Genomic DNA, 16,768 nt, shown 5'->3' with positions numbered 1-16,768 from the left:
TTCTGTGTATTTTGCCTTGGCTCTTCCCAGACTTCACCTCTCCTACATTTCCCATTTAGGAGACGGTAAATATTTATTTAGCATATCTTTCATATGCAAGAATACTATTTTCTGATGTTTAATCTAACAATAGCACAGACGGAGTCTTCATTTTGATTTGTCCCCAAAAACATTAAGCAGCAGATTTCTCTCTTCAAGTAAAAAGATTTTTAAACATACAAGGATTTATGTGCTTGTTTTCTTTAAACTATGTTCTCCTTCTGCCACAGTTATTAATTAAAACTCTTATTGAAATCATTAGCAGCCTGAGAAAGCCTGACCTAGGCAGCCACTCCTGCTGTCAATTGCTCCTCCTGCCAGTGAGCTTTCAAGAGCGGGAGGCTGCAAAGCTACAAGGCTCCTACCAGCCTTGGGGGAATGCAGTACTCAGTACTGATCAAAAGAACAAGTTCATCATCCCACTGGTGGAAGCACGGCTATGGGACTGACAGGCAGCGGCTCCTTGAGGCATGTTGGCCACCCCATGCCCACGTGGCTCCTCTGTTCTTGGCCTTCGCGGGCATCTGCCATTCAGTTCATGTTCTCCATAGAACAGTGGTAGTTCCCAACCAAGTGAGCAAGGAAGAGCACATGTGCACATTATCCCAGCACAGCCTGGGATACAGGTCACATCCCTGAAAAAGTGGACACTGCTTCTATGTATCTCTCCATTTTTTCATAATAGGATTGCTTTGCTTTGAATCCCAAGCAAAGTGCTTTCACAGTATTGCCAGAAATTCAGGAATGTTTTTTTTTTTCCCCTTCAGTCCTGGAAGTACTTGCCATGTGCTTACAATTGGAGGGAGGGAGACATGAGTGGAAGAAACAGAAATGTTCCCTCAATCTGGGCCACAAAAGAGACAGGCTGTGGACAATCCTCAGTCTGAGCACAGATGTTTTTATAAACAGAATGAGCACACAGTATTGCAAGCTTGAACACACAAGCCTCAAACTGAAGGTGGTTCCACCATGCTATTGAAAGCATTAATAAAAGTCAAGCTCTACAGTTAGGAACACACTCTCTAGATTGTACATGTTGGTACTGACCTACAGGCTTCCACACACAAAAAAGCAGTTGAAATTAAACAATTAACTAAACCACCACAAGAAAACAATTCTCTATTAATACTGTAACTGTAAATACTTAGAAAAAGTATAACTGATGTAGTGCATAAGACCAAATTTCTTCCCTCCTTCTCCAAGCTCCAAGTGGTTTTCATTCAGATGTTTTCCCACACTTAGAGAAAAATCGATCTTATTTTCAAACTCCTGCACAAGTCTTGATACCTGAAAAGATGAAAAATCCCAAAGCATGTGCTACGTTCCCAATTTTTCATGAGATTGGAGCAGTCTGTGCCCAAAATTTTACTGTCTGAAACAGAGAAGTTATTTTTAGCTGTTCAATTACACTTATATAGTTAAGGGTCTAATTATAGTAAGTCTGGAAAGCAGCATAGGATGTAAATTTACAGCATGGCATCTCTTCCTCATTAGCTGCTCATGCATCCATACTTCCACTGCAGCAAATCTCAACCCAGCAAAAGTTACAATGGGAAGCTGGCACAGTTCATATTTCATATGGTTTCCCCTACCATACATTCTTTCTGTGCCCACAGCTTCACTCTGCCGATTTATTTTCAACCCCAGTGAGGAAGATTCAACCAAACTGAAATTAACAATTGTGACTCTCATCACACTAATAATATACTGAAGATGCTGCAATTCCACATCAACCCAAACCAGGCTCGCTGCTGTCAGGATCCCAGCCCCCCCACCCCGCCCCAGCCCTGCCTGCTCCCTCTGCCTTGGCTGTGAGATGGCTGTGGCCACGCAGCTGAGCTACTGCAACGTGTTCAGCTGGTGACAAACCAACTCCTCCTCACTCCTCCGCTCCCACAAACAGCTGAAGCGTTTCCAGAAGCTAGCACACAAGCCCAGCACCACAGCAAAAAGAATACAGCTGTGCAACCAGGGCTGGGAGAAAAAGGCAGGAGCAGGACAGTCTGCTGTCACCTCTGCTTAGGCTGCTACAAGAACTTGGGCTGGTTGCATCAAACCCACCTGCACCTCACCTGATTTCTTCCACATATAGAAAAAATATGGTTACTTTAAATAATAGCCATAAAAATATTAATATAATAATATCCACAGACAGTTTTAAAATCTGCGATGGGTAATTCCCATCTCACAATAACCTAACAGCCTTTCTTCTAAAGCTGCCTTAGATTAGGCTGCAAAGTGCAAATAAATACCTTGAGAAGAAAGAAAGGAAGAATTCCCATGGGAAATAGCCATACAAATAAAGCAGCCCATAGACAATCTGAAGCACTGCCACACTCAAAGCCCTCTAGATACAAATAGCTCTGCCTAAGGCCCTTCTTGGTTTTGGAATGAAGTTGTACTAATAGACCCACAACACACAGCAACTCAAATATCCAATCTTACTAAATCAAGCCTTCTCCTAAGCTACTGCTTAAAGTTAATTTATAAATTGCTCTAAAATAACAGATCATTTACTTATTTTTAATTGATCAAAGACTTTGATTTGCCTCAAATGGGCAAGGAATGACTCAGGACATCCTGGTTCATTGTAATGTCTCCATACCCTTTTTTAAAACTGCCATCTTATAAAAGCATAAGCTATATGCTGACCTGAAAAACCACCTAAAAATAGAAATGAATTCACCTTATCAGAGATTTAAATATATAAACTAATAATATTAACTGGAGCAATTGGAAACCAACTGTTCAGGATGCACTAAAGAAGGCAAACAGAAGAGAAGATCGTGAAAGCAACGTCTGAAGCTATAGCAGAAAAACCAGTCTTGCTTCCTAAAAATACAGAGCTCAAAGAATGACAAAGAAAAACCTGAAAACTTGAAAACATTTCTTTGGTGAGTGGATACTGCAATGTGATTCAGTCGTGCAGAATTGAAGCTGTTAAGTAACTCGGCCCTCAGCTCCACAGCAAACTCCAAACTCCTCACAGCAAGTCACCAGGCAACATTTAGATACATTTGCAATGAGAAGCTGCAAGAGAACAAGGCAAACCAGGTTCTGGACTGTTACAGTGAAGGACACTGACCGCTTGCAGTTATAGCAACACCACACCAACAGTATTAATTTTGAGTGCTGAAGTTGCTAACGCAGTGTGGTAAAGAAAATTGCATCAGGCCACAGGTGTTTGCATAAGGGAAGGCATTAAAGAGAAAAGCGCACACTCAATATGCAAGATAATTATATTGGCAATTTAGAAAATGCAAATACCTAGAAAGCAAATATTCTCCTTTGGACAAAAGATGACAGTGTTCACAAATGCCAAGCAACGCATTTTCTACAGGGAGCAAAATAATATAATGCAATAGCTTCATACTGGGCCTTGCACTTCAGCATATGGCAGGACCAACTTTTACACACAGCTGCTGCAGTTCTTAAGATTTCATCAGCTTCATCAAGACTGGGCTCACAACTCTCCCTTGGCTAAGGATGTTAAAAAAACAAACCCAAGTACTGAATATGGGAATATGATCCCGGATTTGCGATCTAAGTGGTTAGAAGTCAGCACGTTGATTTTAACGAGGAGGCGTGAATTCTGACAGACTTTGAGCCAACTTCTTTCACTGAAGTTGCTACGATTGAAGCTGGTGCAGATTTAGCCAAAATAAAGGTGTTACCCAATTAGCTCTAATATTGTCTCAACAAAATAATTAGTGTGAGATTTACTTGACTATTAGAATGCAATGAATGAGCAGGACTTAGAAGAAAGGTATTTTTGGAACTAATGTATGGATCAAAGAGAGTGGTCTCATCTATATCATGGAAATACCTGAGTGATTCCAAAATTCTTATATTAACTAGTTCTGGTGGGTTTTCTGTTTTGTTGTTTTGTTTTAAACTTTGCAGGTCCAGAAGCTAAAGAAGCAAAAAAGATCTGGGTTCTCAACATTTTCTGCTTGCACTTCAAAACAGGTTTGTAGCAGTCAGTGTTACAGCCAACTTAAAAACTCAAGTTTGAGCTGTGCTTTGACAATCACCAAAAGAGAAATTCTTACAGGAAGTGTTTGAGTACTCCTTTTTAAAACAAAGTACAATTTAATATATATATATATATATATATACATATATATATATATATATACACACACATATACACATATATATTTTATATTCCTCTCTATAAAATATAGAGGAAATGGGTGAGCATAATCTTCATTAACCTCAGAAAAAAAAAACCCAAACCATTTGCCCATCTTTAATAATGAAAAGAGGTAAGAAATCAAGATTTTAGTTACTAAATTAAGCTAGTATAAAGCTGAATGTTTATGCAAAATACAGGTCTGAAAACAAAAAGGGGCCATTTTAATGTGTTGCCTGAAAAGACAATGCTGAAGAAATGCAAATCAAGTGGAAAGAGTAACAGTTAATAGAAACCACACCTGACTTGACTTTTCTACTTCCAAAGTAGAAAATGCAGAGACCAGCATTGTTTTAAAAGACGATATGATACACGCCTACACCTTCCTTGTCTCTCGCCAGGCATTGGCTTACAGCTCTTCCTGGAGGCTTCATTAGATTGACCTCTATTGTGACCCAACACGGCCATACTTATGTTCTTAGGACAATTACAAAATAAAGAAATTCAGTTAAACTAAACAACAATACTATTCCTTTTATCTTTCACTTAATGAGCTAAGATATAAAAATTAATTATAATAATTGCTGACATCAAGATTCCTGCACTTATAGAGGCCTAAGGCTAAATTATCAGTTATGTCATTGGTGGTTGATGAGGGTGAGAAGTGAGATTAATGAAAGCAAGAAAAAATGAATGTTCATGAGAAAACAGAAGAGACAGGACATGCTGACTTCTTGGATCTTGAAATGTAACAACAATAACTGAAAAGGCCTTCTGAGAATGCCTACTTAGAAGGCCAAGTATTCACAGTCAAAAAGAAAGATCATTAAGAACATTATTTAAGTGTGTCATTTTGAGGGATGAGTCCTAAGTACATCTGATTTAATGCATTCACTGTACTGCTTCTTCCAGACCACAGTGGTTAGCTAATGGATTGATCACAAGTTCAGCTCTTTCTGCACGCAGAACCACAGCTGAAGACCAGCAAAACACCCTGCGCACAAAGAATTATCTCGGAAACACCAGGGAGTGGGATCACTTCTCTTTCTGATTCTCTGAGAAGATCAATAATTGCTGTGCTTTCCAAAAGAAACAGGAAGAGAACAAGAATCTCAGGAACGATGTATAAAGTAATACCAGAATCTTATTATATCAACCATCTTATATTTCGAACTTCTTCATGAAACTAAGATTTTAGTTCACAAGGTTGGAAAGAAGTAGGCAAAGGAATAACCCCAATTCTTGCAATAAATACAGCAGAACAAACTGAAGAAGCTTTGGACTGTAAGAGGGCTGCAGCTGCTGGCGGTGAGTCAGCTTGCGAGGCCCACCAGTGGGTGGGGATGGAGCTCTGAACAGCACCTCGCTAATGGGAAGCCTGTTTTTCAATAGCCATTTCTACAGAGACTAGAAGAGAAGAAACAAAATTGTCATATCAGATGCACAGAGGAAAAAATACATATTCTATTCAGGGGAAGAAATGAAAGATGTTTATGTTTTGAATTAGTAAAAACAAATTCTCCACATACAGCACTTTAATACAATTTTTAAAGGGAAGAAAAGAAGAAAACCACATACTTCTTCACACATTTTCTTATGCAAACGCCACATCACTTCACAGAACCACTTCTCATCCCAATTCCCTTTGCATACAGAAACATTATTTTTTGGCCCAGTTACATGTTCTGAACATTGCAGATGCCAACATTTACAGATAAAGAACAGCAAAGACTACTGATAAAACTAAAACCAGTCACCTGATTGTTTTCTTGGACATACACATTTCCCCTTCTGTCTGCAGTATTCTACAGCAACCACGAGACTGTCAGCCAAGCAGTCCAAATGAATCTCTGCTACCAGAAAAGCAATATATTGCCTTCTTCCAGACCTGACATTGCTGTCCCCACCCTGTGTACTCGCCCCAGCACTCATCTGACCACACAATCAAATAATTCAATTTGCTGACCCAGGGGAAAAAAAGGGAAAAGAAAGTCAGACAGAACAAAAAGAATCTTGCTGGATTAGTGGCGTGAATCAACTCTTCACACACTCAGCCAAGTACCAGAGCCACGGCAACAGCATCAGGGAACCCAGTGAGTGCGACTGCTCCATTCACAGCCACTGTGAGACAGGCAAGTGCCAGTCTGCCTCATCTTTACACTCAACCATCTAAGAGCCTGAACAAAGCACTGCAGCATCAGGAGCCATCCAATAAAACATCTCTGATGGTTTTATTTGAAGTTTCTGGGGCAAACTGCTTTTGACATAATGCAAGATTAAAATAAAGCACATTAATTTAAAATATACGTGTTGGTTGGTTGTTTTATTTTTTTGAAGATCAAACAAAATTTGAAATAAAAGTGTCTTATGGCCTCTAACTATAAATGCATCTCTAAAATAAAAACAGCCTCCCAGCTTAAAAGAGGACACATTGGAAGAAACTAGATGATAAAAGTGAACCAAACATTTGGAATTTTAATATTTTGTTGTGTCTATACAGCAGACATACACAGAACTGATTAATTAAGTAGTTTGTGCTTTCCTCCCAGCCCTATTTGCATACATTATACCTTACAATTCAAGCCATGTGACCACGCTCTGTTTTTCCCAGGACAACCGGCTCATTCAGCACACTGCGTGGTCTCTGACCCACAGCAGCACGAGCGCTGCACACAGAAGGAAGCTGCTATCTGCACATCACACCATCGAAGATGTTCAAAGAACATGACAATGCAAGATACAGCAACAACCACAGGACCAGAAGGAGCGCAGGTGCTCTGTACGAGCATTATAAACTTGGCAGGCAGCAAGAGACACCTCCCAGACTCGCTTGGCACAGCCATAGGACGCTGTAGAAGAGACGTGCACCTGACTTCAGCAGACAGAAGCTCCATCCCTCACAGACAAAAGACTTTCTTCCCTCATCTGCAGCTTCCTGGTCCCAGCCACGCCAACATTTAGCACAACAAGCAGCACGTTCTACAGAGAGCGGCTCACAGATGTCAGAAGCAGATAAAAGAATCTGTGCCATGATGCTCTCCTGCCCAACATTTTCTATTGAGAAAGCAGAATTTCAGATTCTGTTGGCCTTTTGGTTTAAGTAAAACTAGTGTGTTTTCACTCCAGTGTCATTCTGCCTGCAGAGCCAAGGAAGGTGGTGCTGATACTGCAATAGTTCTCTTTAGGGACCCAAGCAGACATAATGGTATCCATTCACATTAAGTACTTTTCGCCTCTGTTTGCAAAAACTGGAAATGGAACTTCAAAATCAGTTTCTGCAGCTACCCATGTATTAGATTGAGCTCTTGTCACTCAGGGAAGCTCTCTCAGCTTCCACCTGCAAGCGTACGTCAACTTTTGTAGTTCCCTTTCATAACTTGGCTCTTTTCCAGCTCATATGTTACCAAGAGAACTGTTAAAATCCTTTTTGCCACGTCTCTCACAGTCCGGAAGCACAAGATAGTGAGAAACTACTCTGATTCACAAACCTCAGCCTGAGCAGATAAGGGAGGCAGGCGGCACCTGCAAAACAACTGGAACAGTCATCAAAGAAATCCCTGTGCTGCCACAAGAAAGGAAGCTTGGTAACAACTTGTAAACCATAATATTTCTCTTAAAAGAATGAGAAAATATTTGTATCCGATCCCTTACAAATAACTTTTAGGTAGTTGAGAAACGAGAGGGAAAAAACACAATAATACCTCATTGCTTTGCTTTGGATAGATTTCTATGCACCTTCAGCCACGCTCTTCTCCCCACCCACAGAGGTGGCTTTGTGACCCCTTTCAGACAGAACCGTTGTTAAATAGAATTCGAAGCTGAGCAGCTCCCATGGTGACAGCTCAGTTCCCCGCAGGATGGGCTCCTCAGCATCTGGACAGCAATTCCCAGAGGAAATTAATCACAGGAAATCGCTGCATATGCGCTCACGCCTCAGCTCGGTTTACACAAGGAGCCCCATCCCACACAGGCGAGCTCTGGGCCAGCAGCGCTGTCAGAGCGGCCCTCGGAAGGCCATGTCCACTGTCTACCACGGTGCCAGCAGCACGTTTTCGTCTTACAAACCGCTTCAATATTTATTCGCAGCAAAGAAAACACCTTCACACCGCCGTGCGGCGGCTGCTCTCTGTGTTCCCTGGGCTGTCACAAGGGGGCTGCTCTTTTTGTCTCCCGTTCGGCAGCATCGCACCCACAGCCCGTGACGCCGTATCGAGCAGCACGGCGCTGCGGGGCTTCGGTAACCGCGCCATCCCGCCCCGCCCGGAGCTTCGCGGGCCCCGTGAGGGCCCCGACCGCCCGCGAGGAGGAGGGGGCGGCCGTGCCGCGCTGCACCGCGGGGAGAAGCGAGGACACACGGGAGGACGGCGCGGAGCAGAGGAGCCTCCTGGCCTGGCGGGCTGCACAATGGGGAGAGGGCGCAGGCGGCCGTTCTCCATCAGCCGCCCCGTCCGTCAGCTGACCGCCGTAGCGCGGACACCGCCGCCGAGGGCGCGTTGGGACCCCGAGGGAGGCGCGGCGGCAGCTCGGGGGGTGTGTGCCGGCGGCCAGGGCCGGAGGGGCGGCACCGCATCCCGCCCCGCCGCCGCCCCGCGCCTCCCAGCGCGATGCCGAGGGCGGATGGAGGCGGGGGCGGCCTCCGGGCCCCGCGGCTACGACCGGACCCCGCGTTGCGGCGCGCGGCCCGCCCGGCACCCGCTGACACAATGGGCGGCGCGACCCCGGCCCCGCTTCTCCCCCCGCTCCCCCGCTCACCCCTCCGAGGAGGCTCTCCGCGCCGTGGGGACGACCCGCTCCCGATAGCGGCGGCTCCGGGTGTTCGCTGAGCGTGCGGCCCCGCTGGGCGGGGCGCTCCGTTCCGCGTTCCTCCGGCAACCGCGGCAACGTTATTCCCGGCACATAGCGGCTAACGGGCACAGCCGCGCCGCGCTGCGCAGGCGCCGCCCGAACTCACACAATGCGGGGGGGGCGCGAAGGGCGGACGGCGCCGCGCAGGCGCGGGGGGCAGAGCCGGGGGAAGCGGAGCCGCGCATGCGCCCCGTTCAGACAATAGCGCGGCGGGCGCCGCCCCTCGGCCCGAGCGGGGCCTGCGCCGCCATCAGCCGCTGCGGGAGCGGGGACGTGGGCGGCAGGAGTGCGCAGTGCGCAGGCGCGAGGGCGGTGCCATCGTCCAGCCACAACAAAGAGGGGAAGGGAAGCGGTGCGGGTCCGCCTCATGGAGTGCGGGTGGGGACTACGCCTCCCAGCGTGCACCGAGCGGCTGGGGGCGGGCTGCGCACCGCGTGTACCGGAGTGCGGCTGGTGGTTGGTGTTGTAGCAACGGGAGGGAGCTCGTGCGAGTAGCGGTTCTTCAGTGCCGCGGGGCAGCGCCGGGAAGTTCGGTGCGCGTCCTTCCTTCCTGGCGGTCGGTGGCGTCCCGATGCGGGCGCCTCGCGGGCAGCCCGCCCTGGAGGAGTCCCTGCAGCGCTACCAGGCGCGGCTCCGAGGTGAGCGCGGCGCTGCGGGCGGGTGAGAACGGGCCGCTCCTGCACGGCCCGGCACCGGGTGGGAGCCCGCCGGCGGTCGGACGCGCTGCGGCTGCTGCCGTGCTGCCGTGTGCTGCCGTGCTGCGCTCCGCTGTAGCGGCCCGAGGTGGCTTTCCTGAGGTTTGGGTTTTTCATCAAGTGCTCGCGGGAGTCGGAGCTTCTAGTGAAATTAGAACGAACTTGGAAGTGTTGCGTGTGGTGAGCTGTGACCGCTGTGACGGGCTGTTTGTCACGAGTTGCAGGTTTCTTGGTGGTTTCTGAGGTGCTCTGTAACGAACTTCACTGAATTATTAAGGTTGGAAGAGACCTGTTGGATCATCCGGTCAGCTGCCAACCTGTCCCCATCATCCCACTAACTGTGTTTCTCAGTGCCGCATCCACGCAATTCCTGAATGCCTCCACCGCCTCCTTGTGCAGCCTGTCCCAGTGCACTACTACTCGTCTTGAGAGTGAATTTTTCTTAATGTCCAACATGAGTCTTCCCAGGTGCAACTTCCCTCTAGTCCTATTACTAGTTATGCATGAGAAGAGGCCAACCCTCTCCTCACTACGATCTCACTTTAGACAGTTGCTGAGAGTGATGAGGTCACCCCTGAGCCTCCTCTTCTCCACACTAAACAACCTTGGCTGCTCCCTGTTAGATTTGTGTTCCAGACCCCTTACAACTTTGTTGCACTTCCCTGGACGTGCTCCAGGGCCTTTTACTGAGGGACCCAGCACTGACCTCATCACTCAAGTTGTGGCTTTCACAGAGCTCAGTACAGAGAGACTTATCACTTCCTTCCTCCTGCTAGTAACACTATTTCTTATACAAGCCATTGGTCTTAGCCACCTGAGCATACTGCTGCCTCATGTTCAGCCAGCTGTTGACTTATGTTTCCAGGTTCTTTTCCTCCATGCAGCTTTCCAGCCACTCTGCCCCAAGCCTGTTCTGTTCTTTAGTTCTGATGTGCTCGACTTGCCTTATCTTTTTAGGTGTTGAAGCTCAGTTAATACTGGGCTATTCAATCACTGCGAAGCCCAATGGGCTGATGTGCAGGTGGTGAAGATGGCAGATTTCTTGTGTTTATCCTCACCTATGGAGGTGTGTTGATGTGTTTAACTTTTAGAGTACACAGCATTGCTCTGTTCAACCTGCATCCTGCTGGTGCGTCTTGGAATATGTGCATACAGTGGTTACACCAAGCTGCCTGAAATATTTTTGATATACAGCAATCCTGAAGTGCAGTTCTTGATCTTATGTATCTGCGATCTGATGCATCACAACAATTCCTCTTGGATGCAGGCTGATACATGGCAGGAGGTTAATACCATCCGTTCTGGACTTCAGAAGAATCATTTTATGGCCCTATTTGATATGATGAAAAGGTGTATAAATTACCAGTTCCTTTTCAGTGCAGTGTCCTTTGTTGTAAAGAGAGTTGCCTCAGAAGACTGGTTTGTAGGGAGGTTCAAGCGTTCAACAAGCCAATTACAACAGCCAGAAGGCAGAAAGCCAGACTGAGTGTGACTGAGAAATAAGCTGTCCTAGAGCCCAGCAGAGGGATTTCTGATGGAGGTAGTAAAGGCCTTGGAGCAGGGATTTTCCTGATGAGACTTTGTATGATTATGGTCTTTATCATTGTGTGTAATGTGGAACTCCAGGAGGGTGGTATTTGTACAGTGGGTTTATTAGGTTACTATGTAAACTTACACACAATTGAAACTATTTCAAATTAACTTCCAAGTACTCAGGAGGTAATAGAATTTCTATTTAAAAATTACCCCTAGGGGAAGAAAGGTATTTCCTACTGTAGACTAAGAGCTGTGCTGTTGTAGTCGCATTAATTACCAAAATCTGGTGGTCAGGATGTGAATGTCCTGCGAGCCTTCTGCTCTGTCAGTGTCATGAGCACTACTGTTTGAATGGGGAAAAAAGAATCAGTTCTAGCTGTCATGCTTCAATACTACAAAATAGTCTGGGGAGTGCAAATCATTTTTGCAAGAGAGTTGTTTTTATCAACCTGTGAAAACCATAGAATCACTCAGATTGGAAAAGACCTTTGATATCATCGAGTCCAACCACAACCTAATCACCCTAACTAACAACCCTCTGCTAAATCATGTCCCTGAGCACCACATCCAAATGATTTTTAAACACACCCTGGGATGGTGACTCAACCACCTCCCTGGGGAGCCTATTCCAGTGCTTCCCAACCCTTCTGTAAAGAAGTTTTTCCTGATATCCAAACTAAACTTAGCGCAACTTGAGGCCATTTCCTTGCGTCCTGTCACCAGTGAGAAGAGACCAACCCCACTCTCACTGTGAGCACCTTTCAGATATTGGAAGAGAGCAATAAGGTCTCCTCCCCTCAGCCTCCTCTTCCCCAGTCTGAACAGCCCCAGTTCCTTCAGTCGCTCCTCTGTCCAGTACATATTTTAAATATTACCAGTTACATTTCAGTCTTATTAAAAACAAACTGGACAGTTGTCCTTAGATAATAGTAAAAGCAACATTTTTTGCAGAGTTGTAGTTATTTTCTTTCAGTGTCTGTTCCTTAACACTTCTACCAGCTGGAGTTTTTTCCATGTCTCGCAGCCAATTTTGTTGTTCTGGATGGTTGGTTCCTTTGCTAAGCTCTCCATTAGGTCTTAGAGTATTTTCTGTGGCACTTCCGAGTTCATGAATGAGGTAACTTTGCTTTCATTTGGAGAATTGCTCTTCATAGACCGTCTTGGGCAGTGCCTGAAAAAACATCTTTTGTTTAGGCAGTGCAAACAGGGTTCAATGCCTTCTCTGTTTTTCTTGTTTTCCCTTCAGTGACATATTGTTCTCACAATTTTAGTTCTTTTTTCCCCCCAAAGACATGCTGGGTTTTGTTGCTGGCTTGTATTTTTTTGTGACGGTAGGATCATGGAACATCCCAATTTGGGAGGGACCCCAGGGAACCACTGAGCCCAGCTCCAGCTTCCACACACCCCACCTGCACTCCAAACCTTGTGTCTGAGAGTGCTGTTCAAACGCTCCTTGACCTCCAGCAGGTTTGGTGCCATGACCACTCAATACTGAAAACCAGAAAGCATTATCAGGAAATAAAATGTTTGTTTTGTTTTGCTTTGTTTTTTTGAATTTTCTTTGTAGTCCAGATAAGAGATGTATAGAAATACTGAAATTGAGTTATATATGTATTTTGACACTATATATATTTCATTGTAGCAAACAAATGAAGTATTTTTTGAAGTAGATTTTCAAGTGTGTATTTTAATAGATAGTCCAAAGATGCATCAGATCCTCGCTAGTGTAGGAGATATTATAATTATTTTTATATGTCTGTGGGCAACTTAAAAAGAAAAAAGATCTTAATGAGCACTGGAGGGGGAAAAGTGTAGGGGGAAAAATAGATCAGGGCTTTCTTTCCCCTCCGTTGGTAGTATCTGCATATAAGAGATGATTCTTTCAGAAATCCTAGTTTGTGTTGTCATTTTGATTTGTGTCCAATTAAAGCTGAATGTTTAACACGAGCAATACTCTTTTGCATGTGGAATCTGTTTGTGGAGGTCTTTGAATGCCACCTGGATGTGGTGTCTGTGCTGGAGGTTGTACCAGCTGGCCTCCAGAGGTGCCTTTCAACCTCAGCCGTGCTGCGGTTCGTCTATATCCTTAGCTCTACCTATGGGAGGTAACACATTAGTGACATTTTATCCCACAACAGCAATATGTTCTCAGATATTGTTTGTATAGTCTCTTTAAATGCAGAAAATGACAGTTGAATTTTAGATATGGAAGCATTTTTTTCTGCTTCTTCCATGTTTAGGAAGAACATTTTTACATTGATAAAAGCAACAAATGTGTACGTTCCCATTTGTTAATGTTTATTATCTTATCTAGTGCCCTAAATGATGTTCTTAGAAAAAATTAAACGTTTTGCCTTCTATGTGTCCAGATCAGCTCTTACTCAAATGAATGTGAGCTGTTTGGTGCTGGAAGCTCCTAATTCCCACTTTCCCAGTAGTGAGCTTTTTGCTTATGGCAGCAGCCTTTTTAGTTATGAAACCAGCCAGCATTGAAGCAACTTTATCAAATATTAATGAAGCTTTCAAAAATGTGGGGATACTCTTCCGGAGACAGGAAACGTTTAGCCAAGAAAAGCAGACATCAGTGTGTCACAGCTCATATTGTTATTATGTTTCACTACTACTCCTGCCCAGTTTATTTTATGGAAGAAAACATATGCATGGACCTGTACTTTGTTTTGTTGTTTGTTTGTTTGTTTTTCCCTACTTGTTACAGTTACAGAATGACTCTCCATGTAGTACTCTATCTGCCAGGGAATATCTATAGGCAACAACTCATTGCAGTGTAGTTTACTAAATATTCAAGTCATTGCATCAATGAGACGCTGTTACCATTTGTCAATTAACTCTCATAACATCCTGTAATCCTTAAGAATGGATAAGTTAATTATGCTCATTAACTCACAGAAAAATGTATGACCTAGATTCTCTTGCCTGAGCCATTGCCTTGTGAAACGTGTCTGGGTTTGTTGTGATATAAATTTTGACTGTCTAAAATGTGCTTTTGCTTTTTCTCTTACACTAACTTGGTTAAAGCACAGAGAACCTGAAAATCAAAAGAGTTAAGGCTAGTCATAACATTAATGGGCTTTTAAAATGAGTGCTGTGGGAAGATTAATATGTGAGAAGCAGCAAGTGCTTCTATGAAAAACTAGCATCACTAAAACGTGAGAGAGATGTGGCACACTGGGATGAAAGTAGTGTTCTTGAATAGAATGTTTTTGGTGTCCTATTTATATTTTATGAACTACAGGTAAGTTATGGCAATGCAGAGAAAAGGACTGTGTAAACCATTATAGCCAGGGGAAAAAAAAAGTATTTCCCAACTTTAGTCAAGATGATGTATTTGATCTTCAGAAAGATAGATAAAGTGAAGCTAGATATATGTACTTAACTTTTGTTCTGACTTTGAGTAGCTGTTCACTTTACTGCTTCGAAGAAAGGACTATTAATATTTTTAACCATCAGTATTTGTTCTACTCTGAGACGTGTCTCTTGAATTCTACCAGCAAATGCTTTACAGTGATCTTTCTAGTAAGTTTTTTTTTGTTTGTTTTTAATATTCAGAACATATTTTCAGGTAGTTGTTTTTAAACGTCGTAAAAGTTTACAAATTACACGCACAGAAGAAGAGATTTCAGCTATATATGCTGAAAAGCTTGCCATTTTCTTGGTTATAGAAGTTACTATAATAAAAGTTGTTACCTTATCAGTCACGTCTCACAATAGTGAAGTTCTTGTTCAGTAGGCATTGATACCTAAATGCTTCGTATGCTTCAGTCCTATGGTAGAGTTACCTGTTGAAGAATGCAGGATTAATGAACAAAATAGATACAAGATTTTCATTTCATTTTGAAGTTATTAATAGCAACTATGAAGCCTTTTTGGTTCAGGGTGGTTTTGAATGGTAGTTGCAAATGACAGTGATGTTGCTTTGGAAAAATGGAAAAGAAGCATATTGTCTTACATTCTTGACTGCATGGCTGTGAGCTGTGCTGGAGAGCATGGATCGTTTCTGAGTTGACTTGGTATTACACGAGAGCCCAGAGATCCTGCTTTTTGGTTGTTGCAGAAAGCAAATGTAGTAAATGTTGCTTCCTCAAGTTGTAACCTATCATAGTTTTGGCTGTTTGCTTGTGTGTCAAGTTAGACAGTCACTGAATGCATTTAGTTCTCACAATTTTTTGCAACTTAAAATATTTCCTTTTATGTTGTCTGCTGTGGCTAATGATATGATTGTTTACAGAGCGTGCTAATGAAACTATCCATCAGCTGAAATATGCGTTGGACGAAAGACATTTTGCAGACAGTAAGGATGAAGTTGGATCTGACCAGTCCTCTGTGGACAAAAGCAGTGATGATATGGACAGGGGCAATGACAACAGTGGGAATCCACCCTGGGAGGAACTACAGCACAGTCACACTGGTAAGATTACTCTGAAGGTAAATAGCTTAAAAATGTTAGAAGTAATATTAATTTATCCATTCATGCTATCAATATTTTTGCTTATAACCAATGTGATATTTTGTTTTGTTTTGTTTTTTTTTAATCTCTTCCTAGTTAATCAACTTAAAATTTTGTTGCAAGATCAGGAAAAGATGGAAAGTGAAGCCTCTCCATCAGGAAGGAAGATGCAATTCCAAGTATGTTTCTTCTCATCTCTTTGTGTTATTTGAATGAACGGCATGCATGCTGTGATATGTTTTCTACTGCCCTGGAAGAATAGGAGCTCCTGAGCCATTTTTACATTTTGAAATCTTGATTCTCAGTGATGTGATCTGAACTTGGTATGTTTATGACCACAGCAGAAAAAAATCCCAGATACTTGATTTAGGCATTTCCTTCTAGTCGACCATGATATGCGTCGGTGGCAATCCACGTTACTTTTTCTCATCATCTTAACTGCACCACAAATTTTTGTTTTGGAAATGGCTGGGGTTGGTGGCCTGGTCAATCCCTGTAGCACCAAGTATGGTAGCTCTGTACCAAGGTGCAATGGTCTCTGCAAAAGTTACTTTACTAAATGGAAAGCACACCCTTATTGTAGGGTTTTCAAATTTATTCTTCTTGCAGTAGAACTGCTCCAAAGTACCTGCAGTGTGTAGTTAGTAGTATCTAGTTATTGTGCCAATTTAACATTTGACCTCTGTTATATAATGTGCTACTTTTGACTGTGATCAGAATGTTTATTAAAAATTTCTGAGTGAAGTGGTAACAATCACATACTGAAAAAAGATTACAAATTATCTGGCAGGTGTTCATCCAACTGTCCAACAGTTCAGCTAGTTCCTGAAAATTGCATCTGGGACCTTTAAGACTCATTAATTAGATCAGAATGAATTGCAGTACGCAAAATATTTATGTAATGTCAACTCTATGTTACTTCTGTTTCCAGACAGCCAAGGACTCTTTGTTGCTACTACTAGCAACAAAGATAAATGAGGGGTTATTGTTTTTGTGAAACCATTACAACTGCGATTTTTAAGGGTCTTTTAATAATAGATTTATCTACATTCT

At 43.5% G+C, this 16,768-nt stretch overlaps 2 protein-coding genes across 40 annotated transcripts in view; one reads left to right on the top strand and one right to left on the bottom strand.

Annotated features, from left to right (window-relative positions):
• The window catches only part of CEP170 (centrosomal protein 170), an 80,610-nt gene extending 71,487 nt beyond the window's left edge, over nucleotides 1-9,123 (bottom strand). For 30 of the 31 annotated variants that reach the window (XM_015857624.3, XM_015857627.3, XM_015857631.3 and 27 more), the window contains exon 1: nucleotides 8,927-9,123. The gene's annotated coding sequence lies outside the window, so the exon portion shown is untranslated. Of the gene's footprint in view, nucleotides 1-7,875; nucleotides 7,894-8,926 lie in introns of those variants that run through there. The other variant, XM_015857626.3, reaches the window with a different exon arrangement.
• A 361-nt stretch (nucleotides 9,124-9,484) lies between these two features.
• SDCCAG8 (SHH signaling and ciliogenesis regulator SDCCAG8) overlaps nucleotides 9,485-16,768 on the top strand; it is a 97,278-nt gene continuing 89,994 nt past the window's right edge. For all 9 annotated transcript variants that reach the window (XR_014943900.1, XR_014943899.1, XM_085541257.1 and 6 more), the window contains exons 1-3: nucleotides 9,485-9,657; nucleotides 15,497-15,676; nucleotides 15,812-15,894. Coding sequence is in view for 7 of the 9 variants with exons in the window: in XM_085541257.1 (XP_085397383.1) it covers nucleotides 9,591-9,657; nucleotides 15,497-15,676; nucleotides 15,812-15,894 (330 nt within the window). In the remaining 2 variants the exon portion in view is untranslated. The remainder of the gene's footprint in view (nucleotides 9,658-15,496; nucleotides 15,677-15,811; nucleotides 15,895-16,768) is intronic.

Source organism: Coturnix japonica, chromosome 3, assembly GCF_054131305.1.
Source record: "Coturnix japonica strain WE chromosome 3, WE-NBRP24, whole genome shotgun sequence".
Classification (NCBI taxonomy): domain Eukaryota; kingdom Metazoa; phylum Chordata; class Aves; order Galliformes; family Phasianidae; genus Coturnix; species Coturnix japonica.
This window is presented reverse-complemented; position numbering and strand designations above follow the sequence as displayed.